The following is a 20711-nucleotide window of genomic DNA, read 5'->3' as shown; positions in this document are numbered from 1 at the left end:
TGAATAATAATTTAAATGCCCTAACTCAATATTTTAATAATATAAGGCAGAGATGATTGCTAATTTTTTTTGGGGGGGGGGGGGGAGAGGAAGGACCAGAAGGTAAATACTTTTTGCTCTGGGGCCCAAGACGTAAAATCAAGAATATTATGTAAGTGCCTAACCAGGCAGTGGTGCAATAGATAGAGCTTTGACTTTGAATGCTAAGGACCCAGGTTTGAAACCTCAAGGTCATCAGCTTGAGCACAGGGTCACTGGCTTGAGTCTGGGATCACAGACATGACCCTATGGTCTCTGGCTTGAAGCCCAAGATCACTGAGTTGAGCCCAAGGTTATTGTTTTGAGCAAGGGGTCACTGGCTTGGCTGGAGCCCCCCAGCCAAGTCACATATGAGAAAGCAATCCATGAACAACTAAGGTGCTGCAATTCGTGAGTTGATGCTTCTTATCTCTCTCTCTGTCTCTTTCTCACTAGAGAGAGAGAGAGAGAGAATATTAATTATAGTATGTAAGTACTTATATAACAATTTAATATGTAACCATTTAAAAATGTCAAAACTATCAGTAGCTTGTGGGCCATAAAAACAGACAATGGTAGATTTGGCCTGTAGGTCACAGTTCACCAACTCCTGACCAAAACAAGGTCACTGTGTTATATGCTAACACTGACATCATTTATATTCACAATAATTGACAATTGGCCATCCTTATCTATCTTATCCTGTACCTGGTTTTCCAAGTCAGCCTTCTTCTCTTTATTTAGTTCAAGCGTGTCCTGAAGCTTGGCCAGCTTGGCCTGAACTTCATGCAGGGCTGCCTGCTTCTTTCTAAGGCCATCCATGGCGACTTTAAGCTCCCCTTCAGCTGCAGCTAGCTTTATCTTTTTAGGAGCTACAATTTTTGCCACTCTGCAAAAAGTAAAATTGGAAAATGAAATATACATTTAATATTCCAGTGCACTATCACTGAATTTGCTTTTCTAATATCCTTACTATTATCAAAACCCATCTTTATATACAACCTATACTGATTTCTATATTGTTTCATCTAAAAATCAGTCAAGGCTGATCCCAGCACATAAGAAATGACTACTAAAATAGACACCAAATATGCATAATAATTTCAAGTAAATAATTATTCTTTTTTATCCAAAATAAAATACTTGATTGTTGCCAGTGGAATCTTGGTGATTTTACCATAAAAGAATTGCATATTCATGTAAAATATTATAGTGTTTGGGGAAAGTAGCCTGATTCGTTAAGGCTTACTTCTGATGAGGAGAAGGTGAGGTATTTTATCTGTATCATTTTCTTTCTTTCTTTCCCTTTTCTTTAAAATTCAGAATATATCCTTACCTAAAATCCAATTTCCTTATAAATATGTATGTTGGTAATAAAAGGTACTATGTAGAAAAAAGGATGGATCTAAATTATTTTTTCTATCTAGGAAATGGAGTCAATCATGTTATCTTTCTAAACAAATGATAGAATAGTCTATTTAAATTTATTATTAAGATAATATATCATGGTTCCAAACATATAAAGCATGTAACATATATATATAATAATTCAAATTATCTATGAATTTGAAGACAACTGTAACAGTTGCTTTTTGAAGAAATAACCAATAATTTTTACTCTGTATATACATGTTATCAATGATTCTCATACAGGCATCAAAAAAACCTCCTTGTCTCATAAAGAATATATAATACACTATAATACACCAGTGGTTTTGCAAACATGGTCCAAGGAATGCTCCTTCCCCTTCAGGGAGTCCACTAGGTCTTCCCTTGTCCACCTAAACATCTGTGTGAGGCTGTGTTTTCTTCATATACATCAGGGGTAGTCAACCTTTTTATACCTACTGCCCACTTTTGTATCTCTGTTAGTAGTAAAGTTTTCTAACTGCCCACTGGTCCCACAATAATGGTGATTTATAAAGTAGGGAAGTAACTTTACTTTATAAAATTTATAAAGCAGAGTTACAGCAAGTTAAAGCATATAATAATAATTACTTACCAAGTACTTTATGTCAGATTTTCGCTAAGTTTGGCAGAATAAATCTTTATAAAACAACTTACTATAGTTAAATCTATCTTTTTATTTATACTTTGGTTGCTCTGCTACCGCCCACCATGAAAGCTGGAACACCCACTAGTGGGCTGTAGGGACCAGGTTGACTGATATACATCAATCAAAACAATATATTGCAACAGACTGAAGAAGCAGATTTGAGAGGCCAGCTATCTTCTATAAGAGCACATATTAAAGAAATTTGCTAAATATAAAATACCACACTTCTTATAAATATTTTGAAAATGTGGATTTAAAAAAATAAGTTAACATGTCATGCTTTCACTGTTACTTTAAGATAAATTAATATTTAAACTTTTTCTCAGTTTTAATTTCTAATATGGTAGATAAACAAAAGTTTTGGGGGTCTCCAATAATTTTTAAGAGCATAAAGGGCTCCTGAGTCCAAAAGTTTAAGTACCACTGTGTTATACTCTTTAGTTGGTATAATCTCGCCTCCAGTAAATACATAAGTACATAGCAGGTATTAGGCATGATTTTTTGAGGTTACTCTCACCTGTGTAGCTTTTAAGTTTTACATTGTCTAACTGAACAAACTTGAAATTAAAACAAATCAGTTTGGTTTCTTTTTGTCAGTACTTACTTATCATATGAATCCATTGCTATGACCCATTTGCACAGACCCTCGGCTGCTGTGGAAGCATTTCTGATCTTTTCTGGAACGAAATCTGGATTTGGTATATAATTTTTTCTTATGATATTCATGTAAGCTGGAGGAATGTTGTCTTTGTCATATTCATGAAGTGACTGTAGAAATCGGATGTCACCAAGAAGTCTCTTAGCTGGACCCCAGAAATCCTCTATCTTTTTTCCTGAACCTGTCGGGTCAGGGATTTTGTCAGCCTTGATGCCTTTCAGGATGCATATGGCTTCCATAACAATCTTGACACCGGCAGGAGGACTCTTCATGGACTTTACCACTGTAATGTCCTTGAAATAAAACATGCTAATTATTTAAAAAGAATAATTTGTCTATGTGTTACTTGTAATTGGTTTCTATTTTCAAACTAAGCTGTAAAACATAAAATCTCATTGTTTTTTAGGAAGAAATGGTGACAATGATAGCAGCATTTTCAAGTAGCATTGCCAAGAAGCATTGAGAGGTTTGCCTCCCCAGAAAGTTAAAAACTAAAAATAATAATGGAAAGATACCTTATGCAAGATTACTTATGACATAAAGTATACTTCAAAAACCCTTAAAAGAGGGATTTGGTTGTTACAAGTAAGAATTTTGTAGCGTCTTAAAAATAATAGAAGATGCAAACGTTAAAAAATACAAATAAATTATAAATATGAAGACCTATGATCCCATTTTATATATAACTAACTTATATTGTAAACATTTTTGTTTGCATCCTTCTGTATCTCTTTCTACGTATATGTATATGTTACAAACCAGGGTATAGGCCATATTTTAACCAATGGAATCATACTATACACAGCCTACAGGCTTTTTAAAAAATTATTTCAATAACAATGTATAGTGAACAACCTTTCTTGCTAGTAAACATTTACATCATTTTTAATGGCTGCACAACCTTTCAACATGTAAATATGAACCACAATTCTAATATTGTACTTTATCTATGTTTTTTCTTGTATTTTACAATTACAATCGCCCTATTGAATTAAAGACTTTATTTATTTATTTATTTGACAGAGACAGAGAGAGAGTCAGAGAGAGGAATAGATAGGAACAGACAGACCGGAAGGGAGAAAGATGAGAAGCATCATTTTTTTGTTGTGGCTCCTTAGTTGTTCATTGATTGCTTTCTCATACATGCCTTGATGGGGGGGCGGGCTACAGTAGACTGAGTGACCCCTTGCTCAAGCCAGCAACCTTGTGTCCAAGCTGGTGAGCTTTGCTCAAACCAAATGGACCTGCGCTCAAGCTGGCAACCTCGGGGTTTTGAACCTGGGTCCTCCTCATCCCAGTCCAACGCTCTATCCACTGCGCCACCGCCTGGTAAGGCGAATTAAAGATTTCATATTCTTTATTTTTAAAGCTTTCAACACATATTGACACACTGCTCTACGGAGATTAAAATGGTGCATGTTTTATTACATACACCCTTAGTAACATTGCTAGGCATTCTGATAGGGAAAAGAAATCTTATTTTAATCTGTATTTCTTTAAATACAGTGAGATAAGATACATATTCATATGTTTGTTAACTATTTGCATTTTCTTTTATACTCTTTTATATCATTTTACTATCTGATTTTAGAGCTACTTTTTTTTATTTAGTTGCAAGAGCTATTTACATAAAGACATATTAGACTTTTGTTTGCTATAAAATTCAAATACTCTCCCCCAGTGTTTCCAAACTTCTATCTGTACTGTTTATATCAAACAAAATGTGTTAGTTCTTCGATAGTAAAATTTATAACTTTTAGAAAAAACTTTACAATGAAAAGTATACACCTTCTGTAGAAGGTGTATCCAGATCCTATACAGTATATTACAAACAATATTGCTTAGTTTGTTTTCTGATTTCTCTCATACCTAAGAAATACGAGGTTCTAGTCCACTTAGAGATTACAAATATAATTTAATTTCCTACTATTTCACAGTATATAATTATTTATATTTAAATTTCCAACAGTCCGAACTATATTTTGGAGTAAGGTTGAAGAAAGGCTCTAACACTCTCTCACTCACCCCACCCAACAGTTTAGTCAAGCCTCCCCCACACTGTTTTGAAAATTTTATCTTTATCTTTCTTAATTGAAATGTTCCCCTTTCATATTATAAATTTTAATATTTAATACATTTTATCAAATCTAAGACATACTATTATAAAATATGACATAAGCCATACTATTATTTTACATAATATACACACACTAAAACCCCACTGAAAAACACTGACACAACAAAGTTGGTCATCCATTTCCACAGGTTATGTATCTGCAGATTCAACCAACCAGGGATGTTGTCATTATTTTCTAAACAATACCATATAAGCTATTTACATAGAATTTACATTGTATTTGGTATTTAAGCAATCTAGGGATGTTTTTTTTTAAGTATATGGGAGGATGTGCATAGTTTTCATGCAAATACTATGCCATTTTATATAGGAAACTTTAGCAGTGTAGATTTTGGTATCTGAAAGGGGTCCTGGAACCAGGCCCAACTCTACTTTATAACATCTACAGAAGGTGTATCTTAATTACAAAAGTGTGTATGAAAAAGATGCACATTAGAATCAAAATATATATTTGAGTCTTATACCCCTGTCTATTATTGTGGTTGTTTTGCAAAGTTCTTGAAGTAACAGTCATTTTATGTAGGTTGTAACATTTAGGAGTTTTCTTTTGTTTCATAATTGTCTCAGTCAGCCCTGGCCGGTTGGCTCAGTAATAGAGCATTGACCCAGCATGTGGAAGTCCCAGGTTAAATTCCCAGTCAGGGCATACAGGAAAGGTGACCATCTGCTTCACCCCCCTCCCTTTTCTCTCTCTTTCTTCTCCTCCCACAGCCATGGCTTGATTGATTTGAGCACATTGGCCCCAGGCACTGAGGATGGCTTTGTGGAGCTTCCACCTCACTAAAAATAGCTTGGTTGTGAGCATGGCCCCAGATGGGCAGAGCATTGGACCTAGACGGGGTTTGCCATGTGTATTCTGGTGGGGGCATATGCAGGGGTCTGTCTATCTCTTCTATTCTCACTTTAAAAAAATGCAAAATTGTCTTAGTCATGTGCACGTATTTCTTTTTTTTCCAGGTGAATTAAAAATCCTTTGCCAATTTGAAAATTATTTTAATTGCATTATTAGTGGAGACTAATTTGGAGAAAGAGTAAGTTGTAGTGCACAACAGTAGGTATTTACTTGAGCCTGATGACTTGTTTCCTAGTAAGTGTGTGGCTGTCTTACCTGCGCTGTGAGTGTATCCAGGGCAGAGAGCGCTGACTCCAAGATGGGCAATGCCTCTGCCAGGTCAGCATCACATTCATCTTTGATGGCTTTAGCAGCCATAGCATGTTCATTTGCTACAGTCTCATCAGCTTTCACTATCTTTTCCGTTTTGGCAACTTCTACAGATTCCCTCTCAATGATTACCATCATTTCATCAACCTGTTTGCTAGCGACTTTTAATTGAGGATGCAGAGCCTCCAACTCAGACTGCATTGTGGCTACTTGAGAGGCAGCAGAATCCAGTTTCTCCAAACCCACTTCATACCTCTTCTTCATTTTCATTACTTCACTGAAAGCAGAGATAAAATGAGGTTAGTTCTCAGGCTCTGTATTCTACTTCAAGGAAACATTTTAAGTGTTCTTGAACTTCCGGGGCTTTTTCAAGGCAAAACAAAATGAGTGATCTGAAAATTTTTTCACATTTATTAACAGCTTGTCAAAAAATATGAACTCAATTAAAAGCAGATGGTATGTCTTGTTCATTTTTGTATTTCCAGTATTTAGTAAAATATTTTGGCACATAACAGAAATTTTTTTAAAAAAACCCACATTAGGTATAAAGGAAAGAGACTTCTTTTTCAAATTAATGATGTGCTTTTAAAATTAGTCAACTTGGGAAGTTAATTCCAACAACACTATTGTTCCTTAAAACCTTCTTATAATCATTTCTTTCAAACAGACTTCAATGCCCAAAATATATTATCATGAATGTTGGCAAAGGTGGTAAACTATTTTAAGATGTATTCAATATGTTAAAGTAGGAGTTTTTTATTAGGGCAAAAGTGACCAATAAGATAGACAATAAAGCTCAAGATTTTCTTTCTAGGGCAAAAAAATACCATTTATATGTGAGGGCACACCACTTTTTTATTGCATGTTGATTCTCTCTGAGTTAGCAAAATATTTGACAGTAATGAGAACTGGGGATATGTGATGCAAAATACCCTATAATCAATTCAGTTTTACTTGAAACCTAGTGGAGCCAGCACAGGGAAGTTCTCACTCCAGCCAGCACAAAGCAGTTTCAGCATTTTGGTTCATCTTATGTGACGCTTTGCTAGCCAAACCAGTTTCCTGGCATATGACCACCTTGCTTCTAGGTTACAATAAAACTTGGCTATAAAGACATTTGAAGGCTTTAGCTATTAAGGGAAGAATAACTACAGGTTAGAAATTCTAGTGGAAGTAAAGAAGAATTAAAAACAGGAAAATATGAAAATCAAATAAAAATGTATAAAAATGTCTAGAAAACTATTACTTTAAGCCTCCTTATAAGTTTGTATTTCCTTTTTATAATCTTTCTTCTGGTTAGGACAGCCTTAAATTTGTGAGCATACAATCAAACAAAGCCATAAGTGATATCCAAAATTTAATTACAATCTCTAAGAGTTTCAAACCCTCTCTGAAGAGAAAATATGAAGGGAAAAAAAAAAAAAGCAAGATTTCATTAAGTTAAAGATCATAAGATTGACATGGAAAGACAATTATTTTGAGAGCTAAAGAAATAATAAAATTCAGCCAAGTCATGTAGCAGAAACCTTGGTGGGAGTTGCAGACTTCATTAGGTCAATGGAAAAAAATACTAACGGTATAATTCAAATATGAGGGTGTGAACCACTGTGAATAGGGAAGCTACGATATGCCAGCTGCGGAAGGCATTGCAATAGTCACCATAAATACAGATGAGAAGTCTCCTACCAGATCCAGGTAGCATCTAGCCAGTATGAGAAAAGGGGCTTCAAAATGCCTGAGATCATGAGTTAACCGCAGAAAAATTTGAAATTAACTAGAATTATAAGCAGAAGTTGAACTCACAGCATTAATAGTTTTGTGTCAAGAAATCTATGCAAATTTGGTGTTTTAAGTATTTTTTATTATTTAAAAAAATTTTGGTCTGTAGCTAATAGACTCGACTTGTAGTTGCAACATGAATCAACATGAATCACATAGTGGAATATTATTAATCAGTCACAAGAAAGGAAGATATCCCAACATTTATGACAACATAAATGGGCCTTGAGCACAGTGTGCTAAGTAAGATACATCAAGGAAAGATAAGTACTGTATATCACATATATGAAATTTTAAAAAGTCAAACCTATCAAAACCAGACAGTAAAAGGTTAGTTACCAGGAAACTGGATGACGAGCATAAGAGTAATGGTGTTTAAAAGCACAAAACTATAAATGAATATTAAAAAGCCATTAGAGCTCTAATGGACAGCAGAATGAAAAGAGCTAACAACATTATGCGATAATTATGTAATGTGATAAATATCATTACAATAGTCATCATATTACAATATTAAATGTATCAAAGTAACAAGTTTAAACTTAAACAATGTTACATGTTAAATTCAATAAAAAAGGTATTGTAATATAAATTGTGTAATCAACCGATAGAGTTAGATCTGTATTTTTAAGTAAAAATCTCATGGTTTGTAGCTAATATTCAAACTTTTAAAAGAACTTAAAGCTCATCATACATATGCATTTAATTTACTAGATTAGTTATTTACATAGAAAAGTTTGATTCATTAAATCAGACCTTAAAAGGGAAATAAAATATATTTAAAATAATAAAGACAATATAAAAACTTTGTTTAAAAAAGTTGTGAATGTGAACAAACATTAGTTGAAGTTCCCCCTTAAAGGTAATTACTAAAATCTCCAAACTTCTAACTTACTGACTAAATTTACAGTTTTTATATTTTTAATATACATATTGAGTATTTTTAGAACCAAAGAAATTTTTGAGAAAACTTTTCTGCATGTAAAAATCACCCTCAATAACATAAAAAGCTCCCACTGACACATTCTAAAGTACATGAGCTTATTGATATTTGTATTGATATTTTCAAATAAGAGTTTATGAGAAGAAGGAAAGCTGACTAGGTACACCGAGGGGTTGTCTCTGGGTCTCAGCTACACAGCATCTACAGAGAAGATTTATCTATTGTCAAAGAAAAATCCCTCTCTAATGCTGTTGACTCAGTATCACTATGAACGGATCTTGCAGTCTTACCACAGCTTCGAGTAGCACACCTTCATTCCTTCAACAAACATGATTATTACACTATTCACAAAAATTAAGGGATCAGGGAATGTGCAGATACTCCAATACTTTCAGCCTTTTGTATAGTGCATTTTCACCAATGAAATAAAAGTTGGTTTTGCATCTCATTTGCATAATTGAACAACTTTCTTTGACTTGTCATTTGCTTTTCTGATGTTCTTGTTTAACAACAAAAAAAATCAAATGCTTCTTCTTTTTTATCGTTTCATATTTACTTTGAAATACCCCCTAATTTTTGTGAGCAGTAAATTTGTATGTTCGGCAATGCATCTATGCAAAAGAATAGATGCATTAGATCTCCACCCTAAAAAACATTTGTGAAGTAAATTATTTAAAGATCTAACAAAATTCATTATATATATATATATGAAATAAATCTCTATTTCATCATAGCTATGTCATTTTTGTACACAAAATACTTTAAAACTGCTATAGCTTATTTAAAAATATAAAAATTCATTTTTACCTTCTTTTCTTTTCCAACAATAGTTTGAAGGTAGAGATTAATTCAAGATAAGAGGTTGGGGTCACATAATTGTATCTCTGAAGTTTGACATAGAAGGATGTTGATAAATCTATAGTAGAAGTGTGGAAGCTTTTACACATGTCAATACAGCCATCTTGTGTTTCTTCTGACATTTCAATATCTTCCAGAAAGCGTGAGGCAACAGCCTGCAGTGCATCCTCAGGCCATGACTAAATTAAATATAAATGCTTTAGTTCTTGATCAAGGTTACTAATATGAGTCAGTTAGTACTGTGTAGTCCTTTACAATTTATGGGTGTTGGAAATAGAGGGGAAAGCATGAAGAATGGGTTGGGAGAGACACTTTTATGAGAAACTTCCCCCAAGTTCTTGCTTGCTTAGGGCAGGGAGCCTGTAGCTAGTGCATTTAATACTAACTTTATGGTTTGTTTAGGGCAGGGGTCCCCAAACTATGGCCCGTGGGCCACATGCAGCCCCCTGAGGCCATTTATCTGGCCCGCCACACTTCCGGAAGGGGCACCTCTTTAATTGGTGGTCAGTGAGAAGAGCATAGTTCCCATTGAAATACTGGTCAGTTTGTTGGTTTAAATTTACTTGTTCTTTATTTTAAATATTGTATTTGTTTCAGTTTTATTTTTTTTACTTTAAAATAAGATATGTGCAGTGTGCTGAGGGATTTGTTTATAGTTTTTTTTTTATAGTCCGGCCCTCCAATGGTCTGAGGGACAGTGAACTGGCCCCTTGTGTAAAAAGTTTGGGGACCCCTGATTTAGGGGTTAGATAAATTGCTCATAAGCACTGAAGAGCAAGGAAGAGGAAAGGAACTAAACTTATGGAATGTCCCTTTCTGTGTGCATTTTACTGGAGTTATCTCATTTAATTCTCCCAGTATTTCTCTGATGTAAATATTATTATCTTTTCCTCTAAACTCCAGAATCACATGAACAACTACTACCTCCTTCATTTCTCTTATGGGCACGTCAAACTCAACAAGTCCAAAGCATGGTTCCTATGTTCCCCCAAATAGTTGGATTCTTCTTCTCCAACTTAGTAAACCATCCACCCAGTTGCTCAAGTCAAAATGCTGGAATCCCTGGATCCATTTCCTCTTCCTCAATCCTACATCTATCACATAAGCGAGTTCTATAGGTACCACCCCTAAAACAGCTTCCAAACCCTTTCTCTTCTTTCTTTATTTACAACAACCATCTCAGTTCAACTTTGTTTTCATCTGTTGGGAATATTCAGATTCCCATAACGTCCTAACTGATGTCCCTTTTCCTGTGCTCCACGCAGCTGCCAGAGAGAGATCTTTGATACAAATTAGATCCTGTCACATTTCCCAACTTTTAATTCTTTGAAAACTTCCCAGGATAATTAAAATAAAATCTAAATCTCTACCTGCTCTGGCCCTTCCCACCTTTCTGACCTCAACTCTACGGCTCCCCCACCCCCGATTAGTTACCCTACTGTCATCACCCTGATTTTTCTCACTGCTCATTCCATCTAGAATAGATAGTCCTTGTTTTCACTAGTCTATTCTCTCTGCCCAGATCTTCTCAGTACTGGCACTGTTTGTCTTTTGTGTTTCATTTGAAAAGTCACCTATTTAGAAAGCCTTTTACTCCCTACAGGTTACCCTGTATGATGGAATTTGTTTGTGGAATGTAAGCTCAAGAAGAGCAGAAGCCTTGTAAATTTTATTTTTCTCTTTATCTTCAGCTTTTAGAATAATACCCACTATGAAGCAAAGGTCCAATAAATATTTAGCATGAAGTAATTAATCTTAGCAGGAAATGGAGGAACAGAGGGGTCATGTAAATTCCCCAAGTTCAAAAATGCTTATGTGTTAGATCTCACTCACAGGATATCTACCACAGCTTACAAATTTCCTACCACACACTCTTGTCTGTTCTGTACATCCTGATACTAAAATTTACTACAAAAAGTGTTATTCTGGCTTTTTCTTTTTGAATTCTTTTTGGGTTTGGCTCATGGAAAGAGATTGGAGGGTGGAAGAAGAGAAAGGTAGGGGTATGTATACCTCCGTTCCTTGCTAGCAGGAGCTGAGTTCTAGGTTTTAGGTTACTGTTCCTGTCAGGTAGCCCTTCTCCAACAGCTCTAAACTCCAGTAACACTCTTTCCTTCCTACATCCTTTTATATCCAGCTATAATGACCACTTCCTACTATTTCACTACTGCTGGATTGCTCCATCATCCCTTCTCTTTTCCTTTAACCCTGTCTACACCTCTATGAAGAGTCCTTTCATTCAGCTTTCCTTGGTGACGCCCTCCACTGTGCTCTGTCTTTCAGGTCAGGACCCTCACTGATACACAAATTTATCCTAAAATTTTCTATGATATATTGAAGTTAATGACTATATACACTAGTAATAAAATCTTTTTCTATTTTGATGGTTTCTTGAATTATAATTTCATGAAATGCATTATCGACTAGAAAATTCTGCTAAAATTACATTTTTGGGGGATAAGTCTATAAAAGAAGCCATGATGATGGAGAATCAACATTTCTAGAAGTCTATCAAAAATTTACAAAGCAATACCTGAAACCAATCAATGGTACAGCAGTTAACAAGAGCAGGGAACTTTCTAAGACGAATCCGAAACGCATCTCCAATGGGACTCATGGCAAGGACAACATGCAGTTGGTTGCGGCAGCGATCAATAAACATGTTGAAAAGAGCTATAGGGCTTCCGTCTGTTTGTTTAGTTTTATCCCGTTGGCGATCTAACTGACGCATCTTATCGCATATCTCTTGCTTCTCATCTAATGCAAAGAGATTTGGAACTTCCCCAGCATTGAGCAGATTGTTGACATCTTCTAAAAATGACTCCTTTTTAATCTGAGTATCTGTAAACAGGAAGACACCATGCATCTCACCTTCAGCACATTTCCTTAAGATCACTTTTAAATCTTCATGCCACTCAGAGTTACCATAGCCCTTAGAGATTTCAACCTGGAAAACTGAATAATCAGCCATGTGGGCAGCTAATCTGGTGACAGACTGTCTTCCGCTCCCTCCAACACCAACCAGCAGAGCATGGCTGCGAGGCTGCTTCAGGATCCTGGAAATTCGGCTGATGTGTTCTATGGCAAATCGGAAAAGGACAAGGTTCATGGTCTTTTTGCTCATATTGTTATATTCCTCCAGGTGAGCTTCTACTATCACTCGAAGGTTATCTACATTTGCAACTTCTCTATAGTTGGTATCCTCCCTCTTGGGATCGTGGAAATCACAAAACATTAGGCTGCGTAGGTCATCTTCTTCCACCACTCCATCCAAATCAAAATCCAAACTTTGAAAAAGCTCATGAAAATTTTCATCCATATAAGTCTTCAAAATGTCTTGAATATAGTTAATAAGCCAGCTTCTGTCTGCATTATCCAAGAGGCGATCATAATACACTCTAAGGACCTGTATAATAATTAAAAAGCAGCTTTAGGAACTTATTTATTTATTTTCAGTTCTGTGCTAATCTCAAGTAATATAAAAGGTACTCTAGGAAATTTGAATAGGATTTATTTAAAGTATATCCAAACAATCAGGACCAATTCATGATCACGTTTATTTTAAATATTCATTCTGATCATATATATGATATTTGAAATAACATATAGTTACAGGCAGTCTTCAATAAATTAAGGCAGTTTGAGGGGACTGAAGCAGATTGTAGAGATGCAAAGAGTATCAAGGAGTAGAAAAGGAAAAAAGGTAGATAAGGTGACTGTCTTTGCTGGTCACTCAGCTATAGATAGAGCTGGGCACTGGTATCTAGGGTTTTCCAACTTCTGTACAACTTCTCTTTTTTCAAGCCAGATAACATATTAAAAATTATTGACAAACACATAGACATTATTTTATTTTTATTAAATTTATTGGGGTGACATTAACAAAATTTCAAAGGTTTCAGGGGTACAATTCTATATTACATCTTCTGAATAGATATATTTTTATAAAGAACATATTCTAAAAAAGAGAAAATGTCTTCAGTAGAAAACAAGTTTGTTTTGGACATTTGTTCATCATTTTATTGCAAGTCATTGCAGAAAGCAATCTACTAAAATAAACTTTGGTAATAGGTACATGTTATGGGACTATAAGAAACAATTAATCAGACTTGTTAACATAAAGTAACCGTTTCCTCTAAGTGGTATGAGTGTCCCTTGGTTACGGTCTATTTTGTACTGAATTGTATTCCCCCTAAATTCATATATTGAAGCTCTGACACTGTATTTGGAAAGAAGTCCTTTAAGGTGGTAATTAAGGGTAAGCGAGGTCATAAATGTGGGGCCCTAATCCAATAGGACTGGTATCCTTAAAAAAAAAAAAAGAGGAGACACCAGAGCTCTCATTCTTTCTCTGCAGACACATGAGAAGAAAGACCATGTGAGGACCCAATGAGAAGGCAGCTATCTGCAAGTCAAAAAGAGAACTTTCACCAGAACCCTATACTGACAGCACCTTGATCTTGGACTTCTGGTCTCCAGAACTATGAGAAAATCAATTTCTGTTATTTAAGGCACTCAGTCTGTGGTATTTTGTTATGGCAGCACTAGCAGACTGATATATATATAAGTAAATATATATAAGTAATGTACATTCTTGTCAGCAAAATTTCTGATATTTGGGGGAAATTACTTGAACTTATCTACATCACTTTTAGTAGAGGCAACAGTAAACAAAAATATAGAAGGTGCCAAGTGATGTTCAGTGTTATGAAAAATAAAGCAAGACAAAGAATAAAGAGTTATGGGGGTGGGGTAGGTAGGGATGGTCCAAGTTGAGCCTCTATGGTAAGTAGGTATTTGATCAGAGAACTTAAGGAGGTAAGTGGGTAAGCCTTATCAATAACAGGGCTAGAGTGTTCCAGGAAGAAGGAATATCAAGAGCAAAGTTCCTGAGGTGTAGAATGCTAGACGCTTCCCAGAGTAAGATGTGGCCCATGGGTGAAGCAGCAGCTGAAGAGCCTCCGGCACTCGACATGGTGGATGAAAAGCCCAAGGAAGGAGTCAAGACTGAGAACAACAATCATATTAATTTGAAGGTGGCGGGGCAGGATGGTTCTGTGGTGCAGTTTAAGATTAAGAGGCATACGCCACTTAGTAAACTAATGAAAGCCTATTGTGAACGACAGGGTTTGTCAATGAGGCAGATCAGATTTCGATTTGATGGGCAGCCGATCAATGAAACAGACACACCTGCACAGTAGGAAATGGAGGATGAAGATACAATTGATGTGTTCCAGCAGCAGACAGGAGGTGTCTACTAAAAAGGGAACCTGCTACTTTACTTCAGAACTCTGTTTCTCCAGACCAAGAAGACATTCTCAATTAGAAAACTGCAATTTGGTTCCACCACATCCTGACTACTACCATATATTTTTCTCTATTCTTTCATTTCCCCTTTCCCCATTCCTTTATTGTATATAAAGTAACTGATGTATGTGCACAAGCATTTGCATTTTTTAAAAAACTAAATGGCCAATGGTATGTTTTGATTGACATCAAATGGAGATGGGATGGGGGAAAATACTGGTTCTGTGAAAATACCCCCTTTCTCCATTAGTGGCATGCTCACTCAGCTCTTATCTTTATATTCCAATAAGTTATTTTGCTTTCACTGTTTAACAAAAGAAAAGAACAATATAAGAATCCTTGCATACCTTGTTTGATTGGAGAATTTTAATGTTTTTCATTTATTATTGTAAAACCAAGGACAATTTTATAACTTTTTGTACGTAGCTGTTACATGTAGGGCAATCTGTCTTTAAGTAGGGATAAATTACTCTAAAAGAAATGAGTCCTAGATAGTTTTCCCTTCACGTCAAGCGTCTTGTTGTTTAAATAAACTTGTTTTTTTTTAAAAAAAAGATGTGGCCCACGACAAAGTGCTGCCTTAGGCAATGCCCTCCTTCAGTGAGTCAACGGCATCCCCCTTCTCATCTCTTTTCCTACCCACCATTCAGCATTATTTCTATTACCCACACGAACTACCAGGCTGACAGCCTGTGTCCATGTCCCAGAACATAGATTCCACTCAGGCAACTAAGTGACCTACAGTGGAGTGGAGCAAGAATCTGCAGATCATACTGTTCCGAAGAATCACTTTCAGGGACCTTGCTGTTGCCAAAATTTCCTAGTGGAATGGACCTTAATTTGGACATATATTTGAAGGTGTGAGGATTTAGAAATTCAAATTGTAAATTTAAAAAAAAACAGAACTTTTAAAAGCCCTTTAGAAATTTATGTTTCTGTAGCAATAGTTTTAACATAGCACATTCCAATTTTCTTGATTTCTTAACTATATTGTTAAAATGAAAATAACTATATTATTTATATGTTAAAATGGAAGAACATTCTTTCTCTAACTTCTTATGTTCTTTGCCCATTTTAAATATATTGAACAATTATTTTTCGTTTCTTTTTTTATTAATTTTAATGGGTGACATTAATAAATCAGGGTACATATGTTCAGAGAAAACATCTCCAGGTTATTTTGACATTTGATTATGTTGCATACCCATCACCCAAAGTCAAATTGTCTTCCGTCACCTTCTATCTGGTTTTATTTGTGCCCCTCCCCTATCCCAACCCCTCCCTATATTCTTTCCCCACCTACCTCCCGGTAACCACCACACTCTTGTCCATGTCTCTGAGTCTCATTTTTACGTCCCATCAATGTATGGAATCATATAGTTCTTAGATTTTTCTGATTTACTTATTTCACTCAGTATAATGTTATCAAGATCCATCCATGTTGTTGTAAATGATCCGATGTCATCATTTCTTATGGCTGAGTAGTATTCCATAGTATATATGTACCAAAGCTTTTTAATCCAGTCGTCCACTGACGGACACTTGGGCTGTTTCCAGATCTTCGCTATTGTGAACAATGCTGTCATAAACATGGGGGTGCATTTCTCCTTTTGGAACAGTGCTATGGTGTACTTAGGGTATATTCCTAAAAGTGGGATAGCTGGGTCAAAAGGCAGTTTGATTTTTAATTTTTTGAGGAATCTCCATACTGTTTTCCACAGTGGCTGCACCAGGCTGCATTCCCACCAGCAGTGCAGGAGGGTTCCCTTTTCTCCACATCTTTGCCAGTAATTACTCTGTGTTGTTTTGTTGATGAGCGCCATTCTGACTGGTGTGAGGTGATATCTCACTGTGGTTTTAATTTGCATTTCTCTAATATTAGTGATGTTGAGCATTTTTTCATGTGCCTACTGGCCATCTGTATGTCCTTTTTGGAGAAGTGTCTATTCATTTCTTTTGCCCATTCTTTGATTGGATTGTTTGTCTTCCTGGTGTTGAGTTTTATACGTTCTTTATAATTTTGGTTATTACCCCTTATCAGACATATTCTCAAATACGTTCTCCCATTGTGTAGTTTATCTCTTTATTCTGTTCTTATTGTCATTAGCTGTGCAAAAGCTTTTTAGTTTGATATAGTCCCATTTGTTTATCTTGTCTTTTATTTCACTTCCCCATGGAGATAAATCAGCAAACATATTGCTGTGAGAAATGTTGGAGAGCTTACTCCCTATGTTTTCTTCTTAGATGCTTATGGTTTCATGGCTTACATTTAAGTCTTTTATCCATTTTGAGTTTATTTTCATGAATGGTGTAAGTTGGTGGTCTAGTTTCATTTTTTTTTTGCAGATAGATATCCAATTTTCCCAACAACATTTGTTAAAGAGGCTGTCTTTACTCCATTGTATGTGCTACCTCCTTTGTCAAATATCAGTTGTCCATAAAGGTGTGGTTTATTTCTGGGTTCTCTGTTCTGTTCCATGAATCTATATGCCTGTTCTTATGCCAGTACCAAGCTGTTTTGAGTACAATGGCCTTGTAGTATAACTTGATATCAGGAAGTTGATACCTCCTGCTTTATTCTTCCTTTTCAAGTTTGTTGAGGCTATTTTTGGTTCCATATAAATTTTTGGATTTTTTGTTCTATATCTTTGAAGTATGTCATTTTTATTTTAATTGGTATTGCATTGAATTTATAAATTGCTTTGGGTAATATAGACATTTTAATGATGTTTATTCTTCCTAACCATGAACACAGTATATGCTTCCACTTGTTTGTATCTTCCTTGATTTCTTTTATCAATGTTTTATAATTTTCCAAGTACAGGTCTTTAATCTCCTTGGTTAAATTTACTGCTAGGTACTTTATATTTTTGGTTGCAATAGTGAAGGGGATTGTTTCCTTAATTTCTCTTTCTGACAGTTCATTGTTGGTGCATATCCTGCCACCTTGCTGAATTAATTTATCAGGTCCAGTAGTTTTTTGACTGAGACTTTAGGGTTTTCTATATACAATATCATATCATTTGCAAATAACCATAGTTTTACTTCTTCTTTTCCAATTTTGGATGCCTTTTATTTCTACTTCTTGTCTGATTGCTGTGGCTAGGACTTCGAGAATTATGTTGAATAAGAGTGGTGAAAGGGGGCACTCCTGCCTTGTTCCTGATCTTAAGGGGATTGCTTTTAATTTTTGCCCACTGAGTATGATGTTGGCTGTGGGTTTGTCATAGATGGCCTTTATCATGTTGAGGTATATTCCCTGTATTCCCACTTTGCTGAGAGTTTTGATCATGTATGGGTGCTGGATTTTATCAAATGCTTTTTCTGCATCTTTTGAAATTATCATGTGGTTTTTCTCCTTCCTTTTGTTTATGTGATGAATCACATTGATTTATTTGTGAATATTGTACCAGCCTTGCCTCCCCAGAATAAATCCCACTTGATCATGGTGTATGATTTTTTTCATATATTGCTGGATCCGGTTTGCTAATATTTTGTTGAGGATTTTAGCATCTATATTCATCAGGGATATTGGCCTATAATTTTCTTTCTTTGTGTTGTCATTGCCTGGTTTTGAAATCAGAATTATGCTCGCTTCATAAAAAAAGCTTGGAAGTCTTCCTTCCTCTTGAATTTTTTGAAATAGCTTGAGAAGAATAGGAGTTAGTCCTTGTTTAAATATTTGGTAGAATTCACTTGTGAAGCCATCAGGCCCAGGACTTTTCTGAGATTTTTTTTTTTTTTTAATTTATTTATTTTTTTAATAAATTTTTATTAATGGTAATGGGATGACATTAATAAATGAGGGTACATATATTCAAAGAAAACATGTCTAGGTTATTTTGTCATCAAATTATGTTGCAAACCCCTCGCCCAAAGTCAGATTGTCCTCCGTCACCCTCTACCTAGTTTTCTTTGTGCCCCTGCACCTCCCCCATCCCCTCTCCCTTCTTCCCCCCCCCAAAACCACCACACTCTTGTCCATGTCTCTTAGTCTCATTTTTATGTTCCACCAATGTATGGAATCATGTAGTTCTTGTTTTTTTCTGATTTGCTTATTTCACTCCTTATAATGTTATCAAGATCCCACCATTTTGCTGTAAATGATCTGATGTCATCATTTCTTATGGCTGAGTAGTATTCCATAGTGTATATGTGCCACATCTTCTTTATCCAGTCTTCTATTGAAGGGCTTTTTGGTTGTTTCCATGTCTTGGCCACTGTGAACAGTGCTGCAATGAACATGGGGCTACATGTGTCTTCACGTATCAATGTTTCTGAGGTTTTGGGGTATATACCCAGTAGAGGGATTGCTGGGTCATAAGGTAGTTCTATTTGCAGTTTTTTGAGGAACCACCATACTTTCCTCCATAATGGTTGTACTACATTACAGTCCCACCAACAGTGAATGAGGGTTCCTTTTTCTCCACAGCCTCTCCAACATTTGCTATTACCCGTCTTGTTGATAATAGCTAATCTAACAGGAGTGAAGTGGTATCTCATTGTAGTTTTGATTTGCATTTCTCTAATAACTAATGAAGCTGAGCATCTTTTCATATATCTGTTGGCCATTTGTATCTCTTCCTGGGAGAAGTGTCTGTTCATGTCCTCTTCCCATTTTTTTATTGGATTGTTTGTTTGTTTGTTGTTGAGTTTTATGAGTTCTTTGTAAATTTTGGATATTAGGCCCTTATCTGAGCTGTCGTTTGAAAATATCAGTTCCCATATAGTTGGCTGTCTGTTTATTTTGATATCAGTTTCTCTTGCTGAGCAAAAACTTTTAATTCTGATGTAGTCCCATTCATTTATCTTTGCCTTCACTTCTCTTGCCATTGGAGTCAAGTTCATAAAATGTTCTTTAAAACCCAGGTCCATGATTTTAGTACCTATGTCTTCTTCTATGCACTTTATTGTTTCAGGTCTTATATTTAGGTCTTTGATCCATTTTGAATTAATTTTAGTACACGGGGACAGGCTGTAGTCGAGTTTCATTCTTTTGCATGTGGCTTTCCAGTTTTCCCAACACCATTTGTTGAAGAGGCTTTCTTTTCTCCATTGTGTGTTGTTGGCCCCTTTATCAAAGATTATTTGACCATATATATGTGGTTTTATTTCTGGGCTTTCTATTCTGTTCCATTGGTCTGAGTGTCTATTTTTTTGCCAATACCATGCTGTTTTGATTATCGTGGCCCTATAATATAGTTTAAAGTCAGGTATTGTAATGCCCCCAGCTTCATTCTTTTTCCTTAGGATTGTTTTGGCTATTCGGGGTTTTTTATAGTTCCATATAAATCTGATGAATTTTTGTTCCATTTCTTTAAAAAATCTCATAGGGATTTTGATGGGAATTGCATTAAATTTGTATATTGCTTTGGGTAATATGGCCATTTTGATTATATTTATTCTTCCTATCCAAGAACAAGGAATATTTTTCCATCTCATTGTATCTTTTTCGATTTCCCTTAACAATGCTTTGTAATTTTCATTATATAGGTCCTTTACGTTCTTTATTATGTTTATTCCTAGGTATTTTATTTTTTTTGTTGCAATCGTGAAGGGGATTATTTTTTTGAGTTCGTTTTCTAATATTTCATTGTTGGCATATAGAAAGGCTATGGACTTTTGTATGTTAATTTTGTATCCTGCGACCTTACTTTATTGGTTTATTGTTTCTAATAATCTTTTTGTGGAGTCCTTAGGGTTTTCGATGTATAGGATCATATCATCAGCAAAAAGTGATAGCTTTACTTCTTCTTTTCCAATATGGATGCCTTTTATTTCTTTGTCTTGTCT

At 35.4% G+C, this 20711-nt stretch overlaps 1 protein-coding gene and 1 pseudogene across 1 annotated transcript in view; one reads left to right on the top strand and one right to left on the bottom strand.

Annotated features, from left to right (window-relative positions):
• LOC136338635 (dynein axonemal heavy chain 7) overlaps nt 1-20711 on the bottom strand; it is a 290684-nt gene that overhangs the window by 94894 nt on the left and 175079 nt on the right. The window contains exons 41-45 of the mRNA XM_066281198.1: nt 12145-13017; nt 9561-9790; nt 5978-6308; nt 2679-3025; nt 727-907 (exon numbers count right to left, since the gene is read on the bottom strand). Of these exons, the coding sequence (XP_066137295.1) occupies nt 727-907; nt 2679-3025; nt 5978-6308; nt 9561-9790; nt 12145-13017 (1962 nt within the window). The remainder of the gene's footprint in view (nt 1-726; nt 908-2678; nt 3026-5977; nt 6309-9560; nt 9791-12144; nt 13018-20711) is intronic.
• LOC136338339 (small ubiquitin-related modifier 2 pseudogene) lies at nt 14562-15206 on the top strand (annotated as a pseudogene).

The sequence above is a fragment of the Saccopteryx bilineata genome, chromosome 5 (genome assembly GCF_036850765.1).
Source record: "Saccopteryx bilineata isolate mSacBil1 chromosome 5, mSacBil1_pri_phased_curated, whole genome shotgun sequence".
NCBI classification, from domain to species: domain Eukaryota; kingdom Metazoa; phylum Chordata; class Mammalia; order Chiroptera; family Emballonuridae; genus Saccopteryx; species Saccopteryx bilineata.
Note: the sequence above shows the minus strand (reverse complement) of the source record. Positions and strands in the feature narration are given on the sequence as shown.